The sequence below is a fragment of the Heteronotia binoei genome, chromosome 17 (assembly GCF_032191835.1).
Source record: "Heteronotia binoei isolate CCM8104 ecotype False Entrance Well chromosome 17, APGP_CSIRO_Hbin_v1, whole genome shotgun sequence".
Taxonomy (NCBI): domain Eukaryota; kingdom Metazoa; phylum Chordata; class Lepidosauria; order Squamata; family Gekkonidae; genus Heteronotia; species Heteronotia binoei.
Window position 1 is genome coordinate 48,237,653 of NC_083239.1, and position 24,722 is coordinate 48,262,374.

The following is a 24,722-nucleotide window of genomic DNA, read 5'->3' on the forward strand; positions in this document are numbered from 1 at the left end:
CTTAACTGAACTCCAAAGGGAGTTCTGGCCATCACATTGAAAGGGACCACACACCTTTTAAACCTCCAGTGGAAATAATGACAGGCAGGGGCACCTTCTTTAAGGGCTTATAGAATTGAAACCCCTGGTCCAAATCTTTTTGAAACTTGGAGGATGTTTTGAGAATAGGCACCAGAGGCTATGCTGAATATTTGGCGCCTCTAGCTCAAAACACAGAGCCTCAGAGACCCATGAATCAATTTTCCATTATAGCCAATGGGAATTGGTCTTCATAGGGAATAATGGAGTGCCAAACAGACATTTCCCTCCTCCCTCCAGTTTTCAGATTACCCTGAAGTGGGGGAGGGCCTCCAAACGGGGGGGATCTCCTGCCCCCACCTGGGGATTAAGGGAAAAAACCACAAGGTTCCGTGTATAAACCGCCCTCCAAAATATCTTTCACTTAACTGTGTCCATAAACAAACTTGAATTTATTAAAGGAAGCCATAAGGCAGGGGGTGGCCAAGGGTAGCTCTCCAGATGTTTTTTGCCTACAACTCCCATCAGCCCCAGCCATTGGCCATGCTGGCTGGGGCTGATGGGAGTTGTAGGCAAAAAAACATCTGGAGAGCTACCCTTGGCCACCCCTGCCATAAGCTTTAGAAAAGTGTGGATTGTACCGAATCTACAAGTAACTTTTCCACAGACAAAATTTTTCTGTGTGTTCTTCCTGTTCAGCCGCATACGTTATTATTTACAGGAGATTAATCATACATGCCACAGGATTCATCGATTTAATTTTCCCATTTCACTTCTGTGCTTTATCCCAGCCAAAGCTTATTTCATTTCAAAAGCAATCCTTATCCATTCTCTACTGTTCTATTCTCAGCCTTCAGTGCAATTGACACCTGGGGATTGGCAACCCTACATAGAGAAGCCGCGGGGCCAACACAATGTAGGTCGCACAGCCAAGCTTGCACTGGAGGGGGTTGAACCGAGAGTCACTGTGAGTCCTGGTTGAAACAGCCCCTTCATTAGGGGCTCCCTCCCACCTCAAGCATTCACACAGTCCAAGACCGTGGTGCCTCCCTTACCTGACAGGACGTCATACTTCGAAAGAGAGCCTTCTCCCCCAATGAAGAGAAAGACAGGCCCATCAGGACGTCGCCAATATTTCGCATTGATCCAGAAACGCTGTGGGTTGGGAAAGAGATGGGGGGGAAATGCATAATGGGACACACAGGTATCGTTACACAAAAGGGCGGGTTGCCTTTACCTTTTCCCTTGGATGTATTTTCAATTTTTTATTATTATTTTATTCAATTTATATCCCACCCTCCCCTAATGGGCTCAGGGCAGCTTCATTTGTGTTCAAAGTGAAAACTTCTCATTTGAAAATACAAATCTCAGTTTTGGGAGGGGCCGTGGCTCAATGGGAGAGTCTCTGCTGACATGCAGAAGGTCCCAGGTTCAATCCCTGGCATTTCTAGTTAGAAGGACAAGACGGGAGGCAGTGTTCCCTCTAATCTGAGTTCGCGTGAGCTAGCTCACCATTTTTTAGCCTCCGGCTCACACCTTTTTGTCTTAGCTCAGGGAAAACGGCCCCAGCGCGGTAGCTGCGGTAGCTCACAACTTTAATGCCAGCAACTCAGGAATTTGAATTTTGGCTCACAAGACTCCACAGCTTAAGGGGAGCACTGATGGGAGGTGATCCAGAGGATCCCCTGCTCCCTGCTGGGGATTAGTAAAGAACAAAGCAAACCATGTAGCACTATACACGAGGTTATATTAACATCTACAACATATAATAGCCCATTACAAATCCAGAAGGAAAAAACATCCCGTTGGTTGTAAACCTGTTGGTTGTCAGTTGCCAATAAGGTTGCCAAGTCCAATTCAAGAAATATCTGGGGACGTTGGGGGTGGAGCCAAGAGACATTGGGGGTGGAGCCAGGAGACATTGGGGGTGGAGCCAAGAGCAAGGTTGTGACAAGCAGGATTGAACTCCAAGGGAAGTTTTAACCATCACAATTAAAGGAACCGCACACCTTTGAAATGCTTTCCCTCCATTAGAAAGAATGAAGGATAGGAGCACCTTCTTTGGGGGCTCACAGAATTGGACCCCCTGGTCTAATCTTTTTGAAACTTGGAGGGTACTTTGGGGAGAGGCACTGGATGCTATACTGAAACTTTGGTGCCTCTACCTTAAAAAACAGCTCTCTCAGAGCCCCAGATACCCACGCATCAATTTTCCATTATACCCTATGGCAGGGGTGGCCAACTGTAGCTCTCCAAATGTTTTTTGCCTACAACTCCGATCAGCCCCAGCTATTGGCCATGCTGGCTGGGACTGATGAGAGTTGTAGGCAAAAAACATCTGGAGAGCTACTGTTGGCCACCCCTGCCCTATGGGAATCGTTCTCCATAGGGAATAATGGAGTGCCCAGCAGACATTCCCCTCTCCTGCTTTCTGATGACCCTGAAGCGGGGAGAGGGCCTCCACACTGGGGGATCCCCTGCCCCCACCTGGGGATTGGCAACCCTACTTCTGAGGCTTCACCTCCAAATATCCAGGAATTCCCCAGCGCGGAGTTGGCAACCTGACTTTGCAAGCTCGAACTGCTTTCTCTCAAGGAGACACCTGCCCAGCCCAGGAGTACATCTTGGGCCACGCTGCACTGCCGCCTTTTACCTGATTGAACGTGGCAGGGTTCTGCCGGTTGAAGTGGTCCAAGGGCTGGCGGAGGGTGCTCTCGATGAGGCGATGCCACGACCCCAGCACCGGCCTGCGAGGCAGCAAGTCCGAGTGAAGCGAGGCGTCTTTCATGGCCCGTTCTTCCCGCTGCTGCAGGACGTACTGGCGATACAGCTGAAAATGTCTGCCTGAAGGTGGAAGAAGAAGAAGACCGTAGATTTATACCCTGCCCTTCTCTCTGAGCTCAAGAGACTCAGAGCGGCTTACAACCTCCTATATCTTCTCCCCTCACAATAGACACCCTGTGAGGTGGGTGGGGCTGAGAAGAAGTGGAAGAAGACTGCAGATTTATATCCCACCCTTCTCTCTGAATCAGAGCGGCTCACAATCTCCTATATCTTCTCCCCCCACAACAGACACACTGAGTGTCTGAGAGGGCGTGGGGCTGAGAGGTGCTCTCACAGCATCTGCTTTTTCAAGGACAGAGTCTCAGAGCAGCCTACAATCTCCTTTATCTTCCTCCCCCACAACAGACACCCTGTGAGGTGGGTGGGGCTGAGAGTGCTTTCACAGCAGCTGCCCTTTCAAGGACAACCTCTGCAATAGCTATGGCCAATCCAAGGCCATTCCAGCGGCTGCGAGTGGAGAAGTGGGGAATCAAACCCGGTTCTCTCAGATAAGAGTCCGCACACTTCACCACTACACCAAACTGGCTCTCTAAGCACAAAGGCGGAGCTGAAAGGCACAATCCTACACTATGCTTTCGAGATGCCAACCTCCAGGCACAAGAGCATCAAAGCACAGGGCTTCCGCAATGACCAGCCTCAAACAGTCAACAAAAACGACAACATCTCCAAAATTCATAGAATAAAGTACAAATTGGAAAAGACCCAATTCAGTATAGTGTCCGGATCACTTGATGTGATAATATTGCTTTACTCTACTCTGGTAAGACCTCACCTGGAGTATTGTGTTCAGTTTTGGGCTCAGTTTGTGTTCAGTTTGGGATTTGGGGATGGAACTGGAGCATAGAGTTCTCAGGTTCTAGGAGGAAGAGGGGAGGACACAGGGATAAACCTGGCCCACATTCATTAATGCATATTAAACTCTTTAAATATGAAATCAGGGCTTTTTTTTTGGTAGTAGGAACTCCTTTGCATATTAGGCTGCGCCCCCTGATGCAGCCAATCCTCCTGGAGCTTACAGTAGGCCCTGTCAGAAGAACCCTGTAAGCTCCAGGAGGACTGGCTGCATCAAGGGTGTGAGGCCTAATATGCAAAGGAGCCCCTGCTAGAATTCCAACGCTCTCCTTTGGAAGCTCTTGGAGGATTGGCTATATCAGGGGGTGTGGCCTAATATGCAAAGGAGCTCCTGCTACAAAAAAAGCCCTGTATGAAATTATTTATATCTAAAAAAAAAAAACCTGACCTGCCTTTTTTAACTGATCATGTGGTTTGAAAAAAAATCCCTCCTCCCCCAGATTTGGCCCCAGGAAAATAGATATTTTGAACCCCTCTCAGGTGCTGGCTCATGTTGTTGTACAGCTAGGGTCAAAGTTTGGCTCTAGGGTGTCAGCTGCTCTTATTCCACAAGATTCTAAACATGGTTAATCAGTAGCAGACCCCAAGACCCAGGGCAGACTCTCGGCCACCCCAGCTACGGGCCAGAAGAAACAAATGCTCCTGGCTGACTCAAAAGGCAGAAGGAAAACACTCTGCTGAGACAAAAGCACTTTTTCAAAGCAGTCGTGCTCTCTGGAAGAAGACCACAGATCTATATCCTGCCCTTCTCTATAATAATAATAATAATAATAATAATAAATTTTATTTTTATATCCCGCCCTCCCCCACCAAAAGGCGGGCTCAGGGCGGCTCACAGACATGACTACGTCATGATTCAATTAAAAGCAGATAAACATTATGAATACAATACAATTACATATATAGATTAAAATACATAAAAATAGGTGCTATAATTTCTGGTGTCACAATTACATATTATCAGCTTCAGTTACAACATAAGATGGCTAGAGTTAGAATGATTTTATCAAGTTAGTCTGGTCCTAATTCAAATGCGAGTTGGAAAAGAGAGGTTTTGCAAGCCCTGCGGAACTGGTTCAGGTCCCGCAGGGCTCGCACCCCCTCTGGGAGTTGATTCCACCAGCGCGGGGCCACTAATGAGAAGGCTTGCTCCCGAGTTATCTTCATTCTAGCCTCTCTTGGCCCAGGGATTTGTAGGAGGTTTTGGGAGCTAGATCTTAACGCTCTCCTGGGGATATATGGGGAGAGGCGGTCCCTGAGGTAGGCAGGTCCTCGGCCATATAGGGCTTTAAAGGTAATAACCAGCACCTTATACCGAACGCGGTAGACGACCGGTAGCCAATGCAGATCCCGCAGCACCGGCCGCACATGTTCCCACCTAGGTAGTCCCATCAACAGCCTGGCCGCTGCGTTCTGCACTACCTGAAGTCTTCGCGTTCGGCACAAGGGCAGCCCCATGTAGAGGGCATTGCAGTAGTCTAGTCTTGAGGTGACCGTTGCGTGGATCACAGTTGCTAGGTCGTCGCGTTCCAGGAAGGGAGCCAACTGCCTCGCCCTCTTGAGATAGAAGAAGGCGGATCTTGCGGTGGTAGCTATCTGGGCCTCCATTGATAGCGAGGGTTCCAGTAGCACCCCCAGGCTCTTGACCCTGCGCACTGGTGTCAGTGGCGCACCGTCAAAAGCTGGCAGAGTAATCTCCCCCCCCGGTCCGTCCCGACCCACGCAAAGGACCTCAGTCTTCGTTGGATTCAACTTCAGCCCGCTCAGCCTGAGCCAGTCAGCCACGGCCTGTAACGCCCGGTCCAAATTTGTAGGGACATCACCAGTCCGGCCTTCCATCAATAGATAGAGCTGGGTATCATCAGCGTACTGATGACAACCAAGCCCATACCTCCGGGCAAGCTGGGCAAGGGGGCGCATAAAGATGTTAAACAATGTCGGGGAGAGAACTGCCCCCTGAGGCACCCCACAATGAAGCGGGTGTCTCTGAGACAGCTTCCCCCCAATTGCCTGAATCAAGAGTCTCAGAGACTCTGAATCAAGAGTCTCAGAGTCTCAGAGAGGCTCACAATCTCCTTTATCTCCTTCCCCCACAACAGACACCCTGTGAGGCGGGTGGGGCTGAGAGAGCTCTCCCAGAAGCTGCCCTTTCAAGGACAACTCCTAGGACTGGCTCTATTGCTAAGGTTCAAAGAGGCTAGTAGTTCTAGAATCCAAGAGTAGCTTCTCTTCTCTGCAGCTGCCTGCCTGTTTGGCCCTGGTCTCCTCCTTTAACCTCATTTGTTCGTTAGCTGCTCTGTCTGTAAACCCCAGCCCTGTTTTTAAGAGGGAGAAGCAGGTATTAGCGACACAAGAATGACTGCCAAGTCTCTCAGGCTGGAGACAGAGAGGATCTCATTTTTGGTTTTGATAAAACATGTTGGTGCCTGGCCTGGATGGCCCAGGCTGCTCTGATCTTATCAGACTCCAGAAGCTAAACAGGGTCAGCCCTGGTTGGTACTTGGATGGGAGATCACCAAGGAAGTCCAGGGACACGAGGCAGAGGCAGGCAACGAAGCTGCCTTTTACCGAATCAGACCCTGGATCCATCAAAGTCAGTCTTGTCTACTCAGACTGGCAGCAGCTCTCCAGGGTCTCAAGCTGAGGTTTTTCACACCTCTTTGCCTGGACCCTTTTTAGTTGGAGATGCCGGGGATTGAACCTGGGACCTTCTGCTTACCAAGCAGATGCTCTACCACTGAGCCACCGTCCCTCCCTAACATATGAACATATATATGAACATATGAAGCTGGCTTATACTGAATCAGACCCTCAGTCCATCAAAGTCAGCATTGTCTACTCAGACTGGCAGCAGCTCTCCAGGGTCTCAAGCTGAGGTTTTTCACGCCTACTTGCCTGGACCCTTTTTAGTTGGAGATGCCGGGGATTGAACCTGGGACCTTCTGCTTACCCAGCAGATGCTCTACCACTGAGCCACCGCCCCTCTGAACATCTCTGGCCTTGATAACCCTACAGGGGTGGCCAAACTCACTTAACATAAAGAGCCACATAGAATAAATGTCAGATGTTTGAAAGCCACAAGACATGAATGTCAGATGTTGGAGGGAGGGAGGAAGGAAGGCAAACAGATGGAGGGTGGGAGAGGTGGAAAGAAAGCAACTGTAAATGCATTCTCCAAGCTGCTGACTGGCTTGGCTTGGAGAAGTGATTTAAAGAGAGAAAAGCTATTTCCAAGTTGGCCAAGAGGGTGGTGGGGGCTTTGAGAGCCACATAACATGCATGAAAGAGCCACGCGGGGCTCGCAAGCCACAGATTATGGCCACCCCTCCTCTACAGGGTTGCCATAACCCAGCTGTGACTTGAGGGCCCTTTCCTCCATCACCAAACAAAGCCGGCAGTGTCGGGATGCAAAACTGGCACAACTTGTTTGATAAGAACATCGAGGAAGTCAAGGTTCACCCCAGCTGGATCCCTTTTGGAACCCTGTCAGCGAGCTCCAACAACGGTTTTGTCTCCACTGTGATGAGGTTAGCGGGGCTGTACTAGAGAGAACAAACTGGATGGAACAAAGCAGGAGTCCAGCGGCACCTTTAAGACCAACAACATTTTATTCAGGAGGTCAGCTTTCGTGTGCTCCACATCAGACAATAGGATGGAATGGCAAACCTAAATAGAGAGAAAGCGGACAGTCGATCTGCAGGCAAAATCGCGGAAACGTCTGCGAGCGGATTAAAAGGAGCACAATTTGGGGCTTGGCGCTTGTTAGTTTATGTTAACTGGGCTGCATAACGGGATGGAGGAACCCAAAGGAAGGGCTACGCTTTGCCTGCGCTCCGCCAAGCAGCACGGCGTGGCGTCTGGACTCCGAGAAGCTCCGCTCAGCAACACATGAGATGTCAGAATTGCTGACTGCTGCTCCAACCCGTTCTCTGGTTGCAACACATTCCCATGACTCGGGGCCAGGAGTCTTTCATTCATGCTTATCCAGGACGCTGACAAAGGAAAAACCAATCTCTGAGCAACATCCCCTGGAGATAGCGCATTGTGAAAACCATCTCTTCCCCCACCCCCCGCCCCACCTTGATTCTCAGCTTGTTTGCAATTCCACAAAAGGAGTCTTGTGATATCTGAAAGGCTGACAGATAAGATGGCAGCATGGATGCCTTTAAGCCTAGAGTTGCCAACCTCCTGGTGGGGCCTGGAGGGAGTTCTCCCAGAGCTGAAAAGCAGAAGAAGAGAAGGGGCAGAAATTTAGGAGAGGCGTGGCAAAACTGGGGTTGCCAGTCTCCAGGTGGGAATAAGTAACACAGAATGTGTAGGAGATGATGAAAAATACTAAAGCACCATGTATAATCAGTAACAAACCATTTCTTGATATAAAGATTCTGATATTGTGTCAGTTCAGGGGTAGCCAAATTGTGGCTTTCACATGTATTGTGTGGCTCTCAAAGCCCCCACCACACCACTGGCCAGCTTGGAGAAGGCATTTGTCTCTTTAAATCACTTAGCCAAGCCAGCTGCTAGCAGTGGAGGCTTGAAGAATGCATTTAAAGTTAAAGTTGCTCTCTTTCCACCTCTTTCTTCCTCCTCCCTCTCCCATCTACCTTCCTCCCTTCCTCCCTCCCCTCCCTCAAACATCTGACATTCATGTCTTGTGACTCTCAAACATCTGAAGTCTATTCTACAGGGCTTTTACATGAAGCAAGTTTGGCCACCCTTGTGTTAGTTCCTGTGCAAGAAGCAGTGTGTTCAATATCTACACTGAATTTGCAATATCCAAGATCCAAGAATTCCCATAAAGTTTCTATTTCCAAAAATCATCATGCAACGAAGTATCTCTAAACAGGGGGCCGGTCACAGAGGTCCCGTTTCTAAGGTTTCCTCGGGTCTTACAGCTCTGTGACCCGCCCCCCTCCACCCCACCCCACCCCGTTGTCTTGCAAGCGTCCCCAAAAATGAAGAACATGGATATCTGGCTGCTTTGCAAGCTTTTCATCTAAACCTATTTTGTTGCACTATGATTTTTTGGAAATAGAAGTTTCATGTGAATTCTTGGATATTGCACAGAAGTTTCTATATTGCACACACTGCTTCTTGCACAACATTTAACACAGTGTCTTTATATCAAGAAATGATTTACTGCCCTGATCTGGATAGCCCAGGCAAGCCCTGTTTCATCAGATCTCAGAAGCTAGGCAGGATCAACTCTGGACAAGGACTTGGATGGGAGGCCACCTTGGAATACCAGACCTGGGAGGCAGGGGCAGGCTTTATTCAGCCACCTCTCTGAATATCCTCCAGGCCCCCCGTAGGGGTCAGTCACCAGAATTTGCCATGCCTTCCAGATGCAGATATGCACAAAGGTAAAGGTAGTCCCCTGTACAAGCACCAGTCGTTTCCGACTCTGAGGTGACGTCCCATCACGACGTTTTGCAACAGACTTTTTACGAGGTGGTTTGCCATTGCCTTTCCCAGTCATCTACACTTTCCCCATGGGAAGCTGGGGACTCCTTTGACCGACCTCGGAAGGATGGAAGGCTGAGTCAACCTCGAGCCGGTACCTGAACCCAGCTTCCGCTGGGATCAAACTCAGGTCGTGAACAGAGAGTTTGACTGCAGTACTGCAGTGTTAGCACTCTGTGCCACGGGCTTTTATGCAGACCCCCCCCCCTAAAATTAAAAAAATACAACCCCCCATTTATTATTGATTATTCGTGGTGCCTTAGTATTTGTTATAGTCTCCAGGTGAGGCCTGGAGACCTCCCAGAATTCCAATGTATCTTTGGGACTGCCTGTAATGGTATATCCCCAGAAGAGCATTATGCTCTGGGGAGAAGACCCTCCTGGTGATCCCTCCCCTGAGAAGAAGAAGATATTGGATTTATATCCCGCCCTCCGCTCCAAAGAGTCTCAGAGCGGCTCACAATCTCCTTTCCTTCCCTCCCCCACAACAGTCACCCTGTGAGGTAGATGAAGATATTGGATTCATATCCCGCCCTCCACTCCAAAGAGTCTCAGAGCAGCTCACAATCTCCTTTCCTTTCCTCCCCCACAACAGACACCCTGTGAGGTGGGTGGGGCTGAGAGAGCTCTCACAGCAACTGTCCTTTTAAGGACAGAGTCTCAGAGTGGCCTACAATCTCCTTTACCTTCCTCCCCCCCAACAGACACCCTGTGAGGTGGGTGGGGCTGAGAGGGCTCTCAAAGCAACTGTCCTTTTAAGGACAACGTCCACCAGAGCTATGGCTAACCCAAGGCTATTCCAGCAGCTGCAAGTGGAGGAGTGGGGGATCAAACCCGGTTCTCCCAGATAAGAGTCTTCCCCTTCAAGGACAACGTCCACCAGAGCTATGGCTGACCCAAGGCCATTCCGGCAGCTGCAAGTGGAGGAGTGGGGAATCAAACCAGGTTCTCCCTGATAAGAATCTGCACACTTAACCACTACACCAAACTGGCTCTCCTCATCCAGCTGTCCTCCACCACAGCAGGTTCTTTTTGGCCCTGACCTCGGCCTGCTGGAACTCTCTGTCTGATGACACCCATGCCCTTTGGAATCTACACTGTGGAACTTCCACAAGGCCTGTAAGCCAGAGATGTTCCAGCAGGCCCACGGATGACTGAGGACACGGATGCTTTTGTCATCGAGTTTGGCCTCTCCCATCTCTTCTCTCCCCCACAGCGAAAGGACATAAATTGGTCCCCCAGCTGTTCATCGCCCTGAGCCTTGCCTGCAGGGAAGGGCGGTAGACGAATCAAATCAATCAAGAGACTGATCTCTGGAGGACAAAGAGATCACTTCCCTGTCTCCCTGGCTGCAACACATTCACATGACTCAGCGGCCAAGAGTCTTTCATTCATGCTTATCCAGGACGGGTACAAAGGAAGGGCCAATCTCTGAGCAATGTACGCTGAAGATAGCCCATTGCAAAAAGTCTCTCTCCCTCTCCCCTCCCCGTCCTCCTCCAAACTTGTTCTCAAGCCCATGAAGAGAGTCTTGCGGCATCTGAAAGGCTAACAGAGGGACTGCAGTACGGATGATGGTATTGGAGTTATATCCCGCCCTCCACTCCGAATCTCAGAGCGGCTCACAATCTCTTTTATCTTCCTCCCCTCCACAACAGACACCCTGTGAGGTGGGTGCAGCTGAGAGGGCTCTCACAGCAGCTGCCCCTTCAAGGACAACCTCTGCCAGAGCTATGGCTGACCCAAGGCCATTCCAGCAGCTGCAAGTGGAGGAGTGGGGAATCAAACTCAGTTTTCCCAGATTAGAGTCCACTACACTAAGCTGCCCTTTCAACTCCTGCAAAAGCTATGGCTGATCCAAGGCCATTCCAGCAGCTACAAGTGGAAGAGGGGGGGAATCAAACCTGGTTCTCCCTGATTTGAGTCCATGCACTTAACCACTACACAAAATTGGGTAGGGCTGAGAGAGCTCTGACAGAAGCTGCCCTTTGAAGGACAACTCCTACGGAAATTCAGATGGAACAATGGGAATATTTATGGAAGATCTCTATGAAAATATCGACATGTAATAACATAAAAGAAAATTGCTACAAAATGTTGTATAGATGGTATATGACACCAAAAAAACTGTCAAAAACAAACCATCAGATGTCTGATCGATGTTGGAAATGTAAAAAACATGAAGGGTCCTTCTACCATATCTGGTGGACTTGTGAAAGGGATATACAACATTGGCAAATGATCCACCAAGAAATGTCAAAGATTTTGGGATATAAAGTGAAGAACATTTAGTTTTTTATATTGTAAGTAAGACCGGGGAAGTCTTGAAAATGGGGATGGGGAGGTGGAAAGTAATTGAAATAGTGATATAATATGTTGTAGAATAATAAAAATTGTTTTTACAAACTGAAGGACAACTCCTACAAAAGCTATGACTGACCCAAGGCCATTCCAGCAGCTGCCAGTGGAGGAGTGGGGAATCAAACCCGGTTCTCCCAGAGAAGAGTCTGCCCTTTCAAGGACAACCTCTGCCAGAGCTCTGGCTGACCCAAGGCCATTCCAGCAGCTGCCAGTGGAGGAGTGGGGAATCAAACCCGGTTCTCCCAGAGAAGAGTCTGCCCTTTCAAGGACAACCTCTGCCAGAGCTCTGGCTGACCCAAGGCCATTCCAGCAGCTGCCAGTGGAGGAGTGGGGAATCAAACCCGGTTCTCCCAGATAAGAGTCTGCCCTTTCAAGGACAACCTCCGCCAGAGCTATGGCTGACCCAAGGCCATTCCAGCAGGTGCAAGTGGAGGAGTGGGGAATCAAACCCGGTTCTGCCAGATAAGAGTCCACACACTTAACCACTACACCAAACTGGCTCTTCACATCAATGTCCTTAGGCCCAGAGTTGCCAACCTTATGGTGGGGCCTGAAGATCCCCTGGAATTATAACTGATCTCCATGGCGATAGATCAAGATGGGTGGTTAGTCTGTCTGTAGCAGTCGAAAAGAGCAAGAGACCAGTAGTACTCTAAAGACTAACAACATTTGTGGCAGGGCTTTTGGGAGTCACCGCTCACTTCTTCAACTGATTTTCAGAGTACAGTTTCCCTTGGAGGAAATGGCTGCCATGGGGGGGTGGGGGCGGACTGTTCCCAAACCTACCCACCCCCAGCTTCTGCCTTCTTGTTATCTTACCCTCCTTTTGACTCAAAGGTCTAAAATAGATGGAGATCACCTTTTCTTGCAGGCAAGCCCCATTATAGCAACTGCTAAGGTGGTTTTCCAATCCTCATCAACAAGGGAAAAAAATGGATTTTTTTTTTAAAGGATGGATTTACTTAACCAGCTAAGAGGGAGGACAAACGCATTTCTTTCAAATTGGATCAGATTTCAAACTCCGGTAAAATATGTTCTAAGGCAGGGCTGGCCAAACTTGCTTGATGTAAGAGTCACATAGAAGAAGATATTGGATTTATATCCCGCCCTCCACTCCAAAGAGTCTCAGAGAGGCTCACAATCTCCTTTACCTTCCTCCCCCACAACAGACACCCTGTGAGGTAGGTGGGGCTGAGAGAGCTCTCCCAAAAACTGTCCTTTCAAGGACAGAGTCTCAGAGCGGCCCACAATCGCCTTAGCCGCCCTGAGCCGCCTAGGCGGGGAGGGCGGGATATAAATAAAATTTATTATTATTATTATTTACCTTCCTCCCCCACAACAGACACCCTGTGAGGTGGGTGGGGCTGGAGAGGGCTCTCCCAGCAGCTGCCCTTTCAAGGACAACCTCTGCCAGAGCTATGGCTGACCCAAGGCCATTCCGGCAGCTGCAAGTGGAGGAGTGGGGGAATCAAACCCGATTCTCCCAGATAAGAGTCCGCGCACTTAACCACTACACCCAACTGGCTTCTAGAGTAAATGCCGGAAAGAAGGCAGGAAAATAGATGGTGGGAGAGAGAGGTGGAAAGAAAGCAACTTTAAATGCATTCTCCAAGCTGCCAGCTGGCTTGGCGAAGTGATTTAAAAAGAGAAATGCCTCCTTTAAGCTGGCTGATGGGGCTTCGAGAGCCACGTAGTTATGTGTGAAAGAGCCACCTGTGGCTCCCAAGCCACAGTTTGGCCACCCCGGTTCTAAGGACTCCAGCTGACCTGATGCGTATTGGCAAACTCTGTCCAAATACACTACGCGGTGCCTGTGAATCGGCCTTCCAGTATGGCAGAGGGAGGGAAATGTAACTGTGTGAGTTCTCTACCTTGAATACCCAGAGTCAGAGGCTGCGAACCACAGGGCTTATAATTCTACAATGCTCTTTTCTGGATTTGCATGCCCCCCCGCATCAGCATTTGTGCTTATCGTGTCCCCACAAAGGGAGAGAGCTACACCTCCCCCCCCCCCCAATCTATAGCCCCCCTTTTAAAAAATCCTATTCTTCATTCATGGTTCTCTCCCCACTTTTTATCCTCACAACCCCCCTGTGGGCTGAGAGGCAGTAATGACCTCCAAGCCACTCAGCTTTAAAGCAGAGTCGGCATCTGAACTCAGCTCTTTCCAAAGCCAGAAACTAGGCTTGCCAACTCCTGGTAGAGAAACTCCTGGAGAGTTTGGAGTGCAGTCTGGAAGGGCAGAGTTTGGGGAGAGAGATGGACAGGGGCAAGAGAACCTGGAGTCCACCTTTGGAAGTTGCCATTTTTTTTCTCCAGGGGAACTGATCTCTGTTTTCAGGAGATCGGTTGTAGTCCCTGGAGAACTCCAGGGCTTACCTGGAGGTTGGCAAGCCTAGCTAGCACTCTACTCACCACACTGGTGCTTGGTGGTAGAAAGGGGTTACAAATGGCATCTAGCGAGTAGGAGAAATTAACCCATTACTGCAGAAGACCCAAATGTTAATTTCATTTAAAGAGGTTTGGAACAAAGATAGACCTTGGCTTTTTTGTAGGAAAGAAAGGCACCGTAGTTGTGCATGTATTCTGCATTATTATTATTTGATGTATTCCAGAATTCAGCCCAGATGCTCACTACTGGCTCTGAGTTCCAGTCTAGCTTCACATCAAGGAAATCACCAAGACAAGGTTCATTTGCAGGAAAGAGGTTATTTTATGGGGTTCCCAATCCTGACTGTATACGGATGCGGTCATTGCTGGGGTGAAGCACCCACTGACTCTAGGGGTTCCTGACATAGCCCTGGCAACACACCCTTCCCTAAGACTGGGCCAGCTGTAGAAACAGCGAAATTTTTAAAAAGTTAGGCGTCGATTTGCAAAATCCAACTGCAACTTCTTAAAAAGTTGGCTGTCGATTTGCAAGGGGATACCAATTTTACTCCCCCTGTGACCTTTAACAACTGCATGATGCATAAATATAATTCCCAGCTTTCATTTTTTTAAAAAGTCAGTCTCTGGCCCTTTCAGCTGCGGAGATATAACAGGAAAGGCAACAGAAGATGGTAGAGGCTTGCTTTTCTAAAACACCAAAGCCTAGGCTTTTACGGAACCCCTGACACTTACTGGAACAACTGGATGGGGAGATAACAAGATGAACTCTCCGATTTTGAGGAAAGGGGAAAACCCCAATGATTGGGGGTGGGGGGAATGGAGCTGGGGCACTCCGGCTGGGAAACCAGCCCTGTGGCTAGCGCGCTGCATCGCAGCCACACAGCCCAGGCGGGAAACCACCAAACAAACTGCACGCCCGGCCGGCTTTCTCCCAGCTCCGGTGCTAAAACTTTGCCAAAGCGACGGTTTCGAGACTCACCCGCCTGGGCTACCGAGAGCAGCAGGAGCAAGCAAGCCCCGAAGGAGAGTTTCAAGGCGCCCATCTCGCTTCTTCGCCTCCCCGCAGGATCGAAAGACAGAAACTGACCAGGGCTGGTCAATTTAAACTCCTTGCCCCAGCGCTTGAAATTCAAAGAAAAAGGCTCCTCTCTCACATGACCCTTTGCCCCTCCCACCCCGACCCTCCTTTCTTGACCCACAAGGGAGGAGTTTGGCCCGGGGTTCAAAAGTCCCCTTTTGCTTGCTGTGCGCTTTTGCTGCGCGCTGGCTCAGCTCCAAAAAAAGGATGACCCTCAGGTGGGATCTCGCGCGGCTGGGGCTTGAACAGCCGCCCCCTGCAGGCAGAAATCTAGCGGGTCAGGCTTTCCCCGGCCTTACCTGTATTTCCTCTCTTTATCCTCTCGCCCTAAACCGCTCCAGGGGGAAAATCAGAGGGTCCTTTCGGTAACCAGCGAAATGGTTGCACGTGTTTATTTGGTGTAGTGGTTAAGTGAGCAGACCCTTATCTGGGAGAACCGGGTTTGATTCCCCCACTCCTCCCCTTGCAGCTGCTGGCATGGCCCTGGGTCAGCCATAGCTCTGGCAGGAGTTGTCCTTGAAAGGGCAGCTTCTGTCAGAGCTCTCTCAGCCCCACCTACCTCGCAGGGTGTCTGTTGCGGGGGGAGAAGATATAGGCGATTGTGAGTCGCTCTGAGACTCTGATTCAGGGAGAAGGGCGGGGTACAAATCTGCAGTCTTCTTCTTCAAGTTTCTCCAAAAGGGTACACGGTCTGGGCTTCGAGCGCAGTGTTATGAGAAGGAGGAAGCCGGGTTTTAGGGGCGGGAAGTCCCTGGTTCGATCCTCGGTGTGGTCCCTTGGGATGAAAAGGGGGTCGTGGTTGTAGGTTTGGGGTAAGACGTGGCTCTCTGCCTGGGATCTGGAGAGCCTCCTTTGCGCTTTTGGGAGACCCGCATAGCTGCCTGCAGAAACAACATTTAGGTAGGCGGCAGCGTTGGTTTGAAAAAAGCAGAACCAAGTTTGGAGTCTCGCGGCGCCTTGAAGCCCAGCAAAGTTGAATTCTGGGGTTAAGCTTTCCTGTGCATGCACCGGACTTCAGAACTCGCCTCGCCTCTCCGCAGGGCCGGAAGAAAGATCCCCGAGGAAGCATGCACGCACACGAAAGCTTCTGCCTAGAATTAGGGTTGCCAATCCCCAGGTGGGGGCAGGGGATCCCCCGATTTGGAGGCCTTCCCCTCGCTTCAGGATTATCAGAAGGGGGGGGGGGATGTCTGCTAGGCACTCCATTATTCCCTATGGAGACCGATTCCCATAGGGTATAATAGAGAATTAATGTGTGGGTATCTGGGGGGGGGGTGATTTTTGAGGGAGAGATACCAAATTTTCAGCATAACATCTGGCGCCTCTCCTTAAAACACCCTCCAAGTTTCAAAAAGATTGAACCAGGGGGTCTAATTCTATGAGCCCCCAAAGAAGGTGCCCCTAGCCTCCGTTATTTCCAAAAGGAGGGAAGGCATTTAAAAAGGTGTGCGGTCCCTTTAAATGTGATGGCTGGAACTCCCTTTGGAGTTCAGTTATGCTCCTCACATAGGGTTGCCAAGTCCAATTCAAGAAATATCTGGGGACTTTGGGGGTGGAGCCAGGAACAAGGGTGTGACAAGCATAAATGAACTCCAAGGAAGTTCTGGCCATCACATTTAAAGGGACGGCACACCTTTTCAATTCCTTCCTTCCATAGGAAATAATGAAGGATAGGGGCACCTTCTTTTGGGGCTCATAGAATTGGGACCCCCTGGTTCAATCTTTTTGAAACTTGGGGGTATTTTGGGGAGAGGCACTAGATGCTATACTGAAAATTTGATGCCTCTACCCCCAAAAACAGCCCCCCCCCGAGCCCCATATACCCACGGATCAATTCTCCATGATTTTCTATGGGAATAAATCTCCATAGGGAATAATAGAGTTCCCAGCAGACATTTCCCTACCCTCCCCCCCCTTTCTGACGACCCTGAAGCGGGGGGGGGGAGGGCCTCCAAACTGGGGGATCCCCTGCCCCCACCTGGGGATTGGCAACCCTACCCTCACAACCTTGCTCCTGACTCCACCCCCGAAGTCCCCAGATATTTCTTGATTCGGACTTGGCAACTTTCCGCAGAGTTAAACTTTGTTGGGCTTAAAGGCGCCCCTGGATTCGAAGATGGTTCTGCAGAAGCTACCACTTCTCGGGTAATTCTGGCTGGTTCGTCGTTGGAAACAGGCTGCTAGGCTGCACGGCTCGGAATGTGACCCAGCACGCCCGATTCCTTCACGTTTTGAAAGAGGATAGGACCGATTTTGCTGCTCAAAGCGAAATATTCGCAGGAGATCAAGCGTGGCGAGAACTTGACCAGCAGGTGGCGCCAGAGGCGCGTCAAACTCTCCCCGGAACTTCCATTGCGACGCCGGGCAGGCTAATCACAGGAGGGGCAATAGGAGGGGGGCCTGCTAGCCCCGCCCACAACCCTTGCCGGGCCCAGGGTTGCCAACCTCCCGGTGGTGGCTGGAGATCTGCAATTTCAATTGATCTCCAGTCAACAGGAATCGTGGGCGGGGGGGGGGGAAGGCTGCTTTGGAAGGTGGGCTGTATATGGCATTGTACCCTGTTAAGCTCCCTCCCAAACTCCGCCCACTTCAAGCTCCACCTCCCAAATCTCCATGTGTTTCCCAAAGAGAGTTGGCAACCGTAGGGGCTGGACCTTTATCTTCTCCACTGGTGTCTTCCATGGAGACTGTGGTCTGAACCCTGTTGGTGGCAAACAGAAAAGACCGGAGGGGAGGCAGAAAAGTAACATTTTAATTTTTTTTTTTTTTAATCAATGTTCCTTAAAAAGAGGGACCCCAGCCTCCAGGTGGGACCTGGGCAGGGGTGGAATTCTTGCAGGAGCTCCTTTGCATATTAGGCCACACACCCCTGATGTCGTTAATGCCCCAAGGCTCTTTTTTGCAAGCTCTCGGAGGATTGGCTACGTCAGGGGTGTGCGGCCTAATGGGCAAAGAAGCTGCTGCTAGAATCCCACCCCTGGACCTGGGGATCCCTTGAGATTGCAGTGCATCTCCAGACCTCAGAGATTGGTTCCCCTGGAGAAAATGGGTGTTTTGGAGGGTAGACTCCATGGCGTTGTACCCATGGAGGTCCCTGTTCTCCCCCAGCTTCTATCAGACCCCCGAGCAACTGGCTGTCATCTGCTTCCTTCTCCCTCTCTCTCGCTTCCTTCTGCATCTCAGCTTGCTTTGCAAGGCTTGCTCAATCACTCGGGAGCAATAGGGCAAAACCTCATTTTTCTCCATTGGCTGAGGCTCCTCCCCCCTCCCGGTCCCCTGGGGAAGGAAGGAAAGAGCCCGAGCTTCCTTGCCCAGTATCCCGGATCCCCTGGGAGAAATACAAAGAAAGCATCTTTAAGACCAATGAGTGCTCATGTTTTAAGAATTTTTTTTCCTTTTAATTAAATCTTTAGTCATGTTTGTCTGTGTCCTTTAAGAAGTTTACATCTTTGCTGACTCATCTTAAATAGGTTCACACATGGCTCGGCCCGACATGGCCCAGCCCAGCCCGACAAGTTCTCATTTATGTCAGATCCAGCCCTCATAACAAACGAATTTGACACCTCTGGATCAAGAAGAAGAAGAAGAAGATGATATTGGATTTATATCCCGCCCTCCACTCCGAAGAGTCTCAGAGCGGCTCACAATCTCCTTTCCCTTCCTCCCCCACAACAAGACACCCTGTGAGGTGGGTGGGGCTGGAGAGGGCTCTCACAGCAGCTGCCCTTTCAAGGACAACCTCTGCCAGAGCTATGGCTGACCCAAGGCCATTCCTGCAGGTGCAAGTGGAGGAGTGGGGAATCAAAGCCGGTTCTCCCAGATAAGAGTCTGCCCTTTCAAGGACAACCTCTGCCAGAGATATGGCTGACCCAAGGCCATTCCAGCAGGTGCAAGTGGAGGAGGGGGGAATCATACCTGGTTCTCCCAGATAAGAGTCTGCCCTTTCAAGGACAACCTCTGCCAGAGCTATGGCTGACCCAAGGCCATTCCAGCAGGTGCAAGTGGAGGAGGGGGGAATCATACCCGGTTCTCCCAGATAAGAGTCCGCACACTTAACCACTACACCAAACTAGCTCAGGCGATGCAGTTATTTTATTTGGAAGAAGTGCCCCCCCCCTTTCTTGCACACCGGAAGGGACTCCTCTCAGACCGATCTGTTTCAATCCTGCCCTGCCTCCAAAGAACTTGAGATGGCCTCACAGTTCCCAACCTTTTATCTGCACAACAATCCTGCAGGGTGCATCAAGCTGAAAGGCGGAGCGAGTGCAAAGTGGTCTGTGAGCTTGGGGGGCCGAGTGGGGATTCTGAACCCAGCTTTTCTGACTCTTAGTCTAAGAGGGTTTCTGCTATGATATGAACACCCAGGGGTGGAATTCTAGCAGGAGCTCCTTTGCATATTAGGCCACACACCCCTGATGTAGCCAATCCTCCAAGAGCTTACAAAAAAAGAGCCCTGTAAGCTCCTGGAGGATTGGCTACATCAGGGAGGTGTGGCCTCATATGCAAAGGAGCTCCTGCTGGAATTCCACCCCAGTGAACACCTAATGATGAAGCATCTTCAACTGTCCTAAGCTATTTCTGTATGTTTGTCGGATTTTTCAGTTATCAGTCGCAGCTAAGGTTTTGAAGACAAGAGTTGTTCAAAGGTGGTTTGTCCTTGCCTACCTCTGCGTAGCAACCCTGGTCTTGAAATTAATGGGTTGAAATTAAATCAAAAGAGTTTCCGGCTCAGCGTTAGGAAGAACTTCCTGAAACGTTAGAGCGATTCCTCAGTGGAACAGGCTTCCTCCTTGGGAGATGGTGGGCTCTCCTTCCTGGAAGGTTTTGAAATAGAGGCTAGATGGCCATCTGACAGTGATGCAGATTCTGTGAATTTAGGGGGAGGTGTTTGTGAGTGTCCTGCATTGTGCAGGGGGTTGGACTGGATGACCCTGGAGGTCCCTTCCAACTCTGTGATTCTAGGATTCTATCTTGTGAATTTAGGGGGAGGTGTTTGTGAGTTTCCTGCATTGTGCAGGGGGTTGGACCGGATGACCCTGGAGGTCCCTTTCAACTCTGTGATTCTAGGAGTCTATCTTGTGAATTTAGGGGGAGGTGTTTGTGAGTGTCCTGCATTGTGCAGGGGGTTGGACTAGATGACCCTGGAGGTCCCTTCCAACTCTGTGATTCTAGGATTCTTCCATGGTGGTGATCTCGCATCCAAATACTAATCGTGATCAAACCTAGAGTTAATGAAATTGGATTTAGGGGAGGAACGGTGGCTCAGTGGTAGAGCATCTGCTTGGGAAGCAGAAGGTCCCAGGTTCAATCCCCGGCATCTCCAACTAAAAAGGGTCCAGGCAAATAGGTGTGAAAAACCTCAGCTTGAGACCCTGGAGAGCCGCTGCCAGTCTGAGGAGACAAGACTGACTTTGATGGACCCAGGGTCTGATTCAGTAGAAGGCAGCTTCATATGGACTAGCCTGGGCTACTCAGGTCAGGCAGAAACAAGCAGAGGTGGCTTGCCATTGCTTGCCTCTGCATAGCAACCCTGGACTTCCTTGGTGAAATCTCACCTCAGTGCTAACCGGGGCCGACTCTGCTTAACCTCTGAGATGTAATAAGATTGGGCTAGCCTGGGCTATCCATGTCAGGGCAAAAGAGGAACAGAGGTGGTTGGCCATTGCCTGCCTCTGCACAGTGACCCTGGACTTCTTTGCGGGTTTCCCACCCCAATACTAGCCAGGATCGGCCCTGCTTAGCTTCTGAGAGCTGACAAGACTGGGCTTGCTTGGAATATCCAAGTCAAGGGGCTGCTGCTTGTAGATGCTGGGAGAGGGACGGTGGCTCAGCGGTAGAGCATCTGCTTCGTAAGCAGAAGGTCCCAGGTTCAATCCCCGGCATCTCCAACTGAAAAGGGTCCAGGCAAGTAGGCGTGAAAAACCTCCGCTTGAGACCGTGGAGAGCCGCTGCCAATCTGAGTAGACAATACTGACTTTGATGGACTGAAGGTCTGATTCAGTAGAAGGCAGCTTCATGCGTTCATATTATTTATGGGGAGGGGCAGTGGCTCAATGGTAGAGCATCTGCTTGGTAAGCAGAAGGTCCCAGGTTCAGTCCTTGGCACCTCCAGTTAAAAGGGCCAGGCAGGAGGAGATGGGAAAGACCTCCGCCTGAGACCCTGCAGAGCCATGAAGTGGGGCTGTGGCTCAGTGGTAGAGCCTCTGCTTGGCAGGCAGAAGGTCTCAGGTTCAATCCCCAGCATCTCCAATTAAAAAGGGTCCAGGCCAAGTAGATGTGAAAAACCTCCACTTGAGGCCCTGGAGAGCCGCTGCCAGTCTGAGTAGACAATACTGACTTTGATGGACTGAGGGTCTGATTCAGTAGAAAGCAGCTTCATATCTTCATATATGTTCATATGCCCATTTATACCAATTTCACCAATCGATCGTCTCAAATGGTGCGTGATGCTTCATCAGGTGCCACAGCCCTTCTGTCGACAGCTGGGGGAGTCGGGGGTAGGGTTGCCAATCCCCAGGTGGGGGCAGGGGATCTTCCAGCTTGGAGGCCCTCCCCCTGCTTCACGGTCATCAAAAAGCAGAGGGAGGGGAGGGAAATGTCTGCTGGGAACACTATTATTTCTTATGGAGACTTATTCCAATAGAAAATAATGGAGAATTGATGTGCGGGTAACTGGGGCTCTGGGAGGGGCTGTTTTTTGAGTTAGAGGCACCAAATTTTCAGTATAGCATCCAGAGCCTCTCTCCAAAATACCCTCCAAGTTTCAAAAAGATCAGACTAGGGGTTCAATTCTGTGAGCCCCCAGAGAAGGCACCCCTAGCCTTCATTATTCCAATGAAGGGAAGACATTGAAAAAGTGGACAATTCCTTTAAGTGTGATGGTCAGAACTCCTTTTAGAGTTCAATTATGCTTGTCACGCCCTTGCACCTGGCTCCACCCCCCAAAGTCTCCTGGCTCCACCCCCAAAGTCTCCTGGCGCCACCCTCAAAGTCTCCTGGCTCCACCCCCAAAGTCTCTTGGCTCCACCCTCAAAGTCTCCTGGCTCCACCCCCAAAGTCCGCAGATATTTATTGAATTGGACTTGGCAACCCTAGTCCTGAGAGGGGCAAGGTCGTCTCTCCTGTTGCCAGGCCCAGCTGGAGCCTTTGCCTCCTCGCTTATCCCCTTCATTAGGAAATGTCAACCAAGCTTAACCCTCTTTCCCTATCTCTCCTCCCCGTCTCCCCTCCCGGTCTCTCTCTCTCTCCTTCAGTCCTCCTCCTCTCCAGGCCCAGGAGGGACAGACGCTGGTGCTCCTCTCCGAGATTCACCTTCTCAAGGTCTCCTCTGTGGGCATCGCCTCCGCCCATCTGTCTCTGGGGGATCAGGGGAGATTAACGCCCAATCTGCCAGTCTACTTTGGTGCTTTAAAACCTGCTGACAGGTTTACGGATTAAATTTTCTGACTCTTCCCCCCCCCTCCTCGCCTTCACCACACAGCCGCATCCCGTCTCCTTTTCAATCCATCCTGTCAGCATCAGGCTTGTTCCTTCTTCCTTGAACCATCCGCGTCTTCCCCCTTGGGCTGCCAACCTCCAGATGGGGCCAGGAGATCTCCCAGATTGGTTGTTTCCCTGGCGAAAAGGGCTGCTATGGAAAGTGGCTCTTTAGCTTGGAGAAACCTTGACAGAAGAAGGCTGCAGATTTATACCCCGCCCTTCTCTCTGACTCATGGCCTATCTCCTATATCTTCTCCCCCCACAACAGGCACCCTGTGAGGTGGGTGGGGCTGAGAGAGCTCTGACAGAAGCTGCCCTTTCAAGGACAACCTCTGTGAAAGCTATGGCTGACCCAAGGCCATTCCAGCAGCTGCAAGTGGAGGAGTGGGGAATCAAACCTGGTTCTCCCAGATAAGAGTCTGCACACTTCACCATTACACCAGGCTGGCTCTCAGGAGTGACATGATACAAGATTATGCATGGGATAGAGAAGGCAGAGAAAGAAGGACTTTTCTCCCATTCTCACAATACGAGAACTCATGGGCACTGTGTGAAATTGCTGAGCAGTCAGGTTAGAATGGGTAAAAGGAAGTCCTTCACCCAAAGGGTGATTAACACATGGAATTCACTGCCACAGGAGGTGGTGGCAGCTACAAGCATAGATGACTTCAAGAGGGGATTGGATAAGCATATGGAGCAGAGGTCCATCAGTGGCTATTAGCCACAGTGTATTGTTGGAACTTTCTGTCTGGGGCAGTGATGCTCTGTATTCTTGGTGCTTGGGGGGGCAACAGTGAGGGGGGCTTCTAGTGTCCTGACCCCACTGGTGGACCTCCTGATGGCACCTGGGTTTTGGCCACTGTGTGACACAGAGTGTTGGACTGGATGGGCCATTGGCCTGATCCAACATGGCTTCTCTTGTGTTCTTATGTCTGATGCTCTGTATTCTTGGTGCTTGGGAGGGGCAACAGTGGGAGGACTTCCAGTGTCCTGGTCGCACTGATGGACCTTCTGATGGCACCTGGGTTTTTTGGCCACTGTGTGACACAGAGTATTGGACTGGATGGGTCATTGGGCTTGATCCAACATGGCTTCTCTTAAGTTCTTATGGACTGTCTGGCATTATACCCCACGGAGTCGCCTCTCTTCCCTGAACACCGCGATTCCCAGGCTCTGAACCCCAAATCTCCAGGAATTACCTGCCCCAGCGTTGGGAACTCTACTGTGCAAAAGAACAGCCAGCACAAACAGAGTAGAGCAGGGGTGGCCAATAGCAGCTCTCCAGATGTTTTTTGCCTACAACTCCCATCAGCCCCAGCCATTGGCCATGCTGGCTGGGGCTGATGGGAGTTGTAGGCAAAACATCTGGAGAGCTACCGTTGGTCACCCCTGGAGTAGAGGCCATGTGTCTGAGGATGTGCAGTTACTTGGAAGCCAACTTGTTGGGACCCCATAGGGTTTTCCAGGCCAGAGATGTTCAGAGGTGATTTGTCAGTTAGGGATGCCAGACTCCAGGCAGGGCCTGGGGATCTCATGCGATTTCAGCGCATCTCCAAGCTACAGACAACAATTCCCCTGGAGAAAATGGATGTTTTGGAGCAGGAGTAGCCAAACTTGCTTAATGTAAGTGCCACATAGAATAGACTTCACATGTCTGAGAGCTGCAAGACATGAGCATCAGATGTCTGAGAGCCGCAAGACATGAGCATCAGATGTCTGAGAGCCACAAGGCATGAACACCAGATGTCTGAGAGCCGCAAGACATGAGCATCAGATGTCTGAGAGCCGCAAGACATGAGCATCAGATGTCTGAGAGCCGCAATACATGAACATCAGATGTCTGAGAGCCGCAAGACATGAGCATCAGATGTCTGAGAGCCGCAAGACATGAACATCAGATGTCTGAGAGCCGCAAGACATGAACATCAGATGTCTGAGAGCCGCAAGACATGAGCATGCCGCAAGGCATGAGCATCAGATGTCTGAGAGCCGCAAGACATGAGCATCAGATGTCTGAGAGCCGCAAGACATGAACATCAGATGTCTGAGAGCCGCAAGACATGAACATCAGATGTCTGAGAGCCGCAAGACATGAGCATCAGATGTCTGAGAGCCGCAAGGCATGAGCATCAGATGTCTGAGAGCCGCAAGGCATGAGCATCAGATGTCTGAGAGCCGCAAGGCATGAGCATCAGATGTCTGAGAGCCGCAAGGCATGAGCATCAGATGTCTGAGA

General features: G+C 50.5%; 1 protein-coding gene and 1 non-coding gene across 2 annotated transcripts in view; one reads left to right on the plus strand and one right to left on the minus strand.

The window, feature by feature from the left end:
• Nucleotides 1-15,336, minus strand: part of PRSS16 (serine protease 16) — a 31,019-nt gene extending 15,683 nt beyond the window's left edge. Inside the window, exons 1-3 of the mRNA XM_060257545.1 lie at nt 14,909-15,336; nt 2,672-2,862; nt 1,074-1,173 (exon numbers count right to left, since the gene is read on the minus strand). Coding sequence (XP_060113528.1) covers nt 1,074-1,173; nt 2,672-2,862; nt 14,909-14,972 — 355 coding nt within the window. The 5' untranslated portion in view covers nt 14,973-15,336. The remainder of the gene's footprint in view (nt 1-1,073; nt 1,174-2,671; nt 2,863-14,908) is intronic.
• Nucleotides 15,337-20,828: 5,492 nt separating this feature from the next.
• TRNAT-CGU (transfer RNA threonine (anticodon CGU)) lies at nt 20,829-20,895 on the plus strand. The gene has a single exon. It is a non-coding gene; the product is annotated as a tRNA-Thr (tRNA).
• The last annotated feature ends 3,827 nt before the right edge of the window (nt 20,896-24,722 follow it).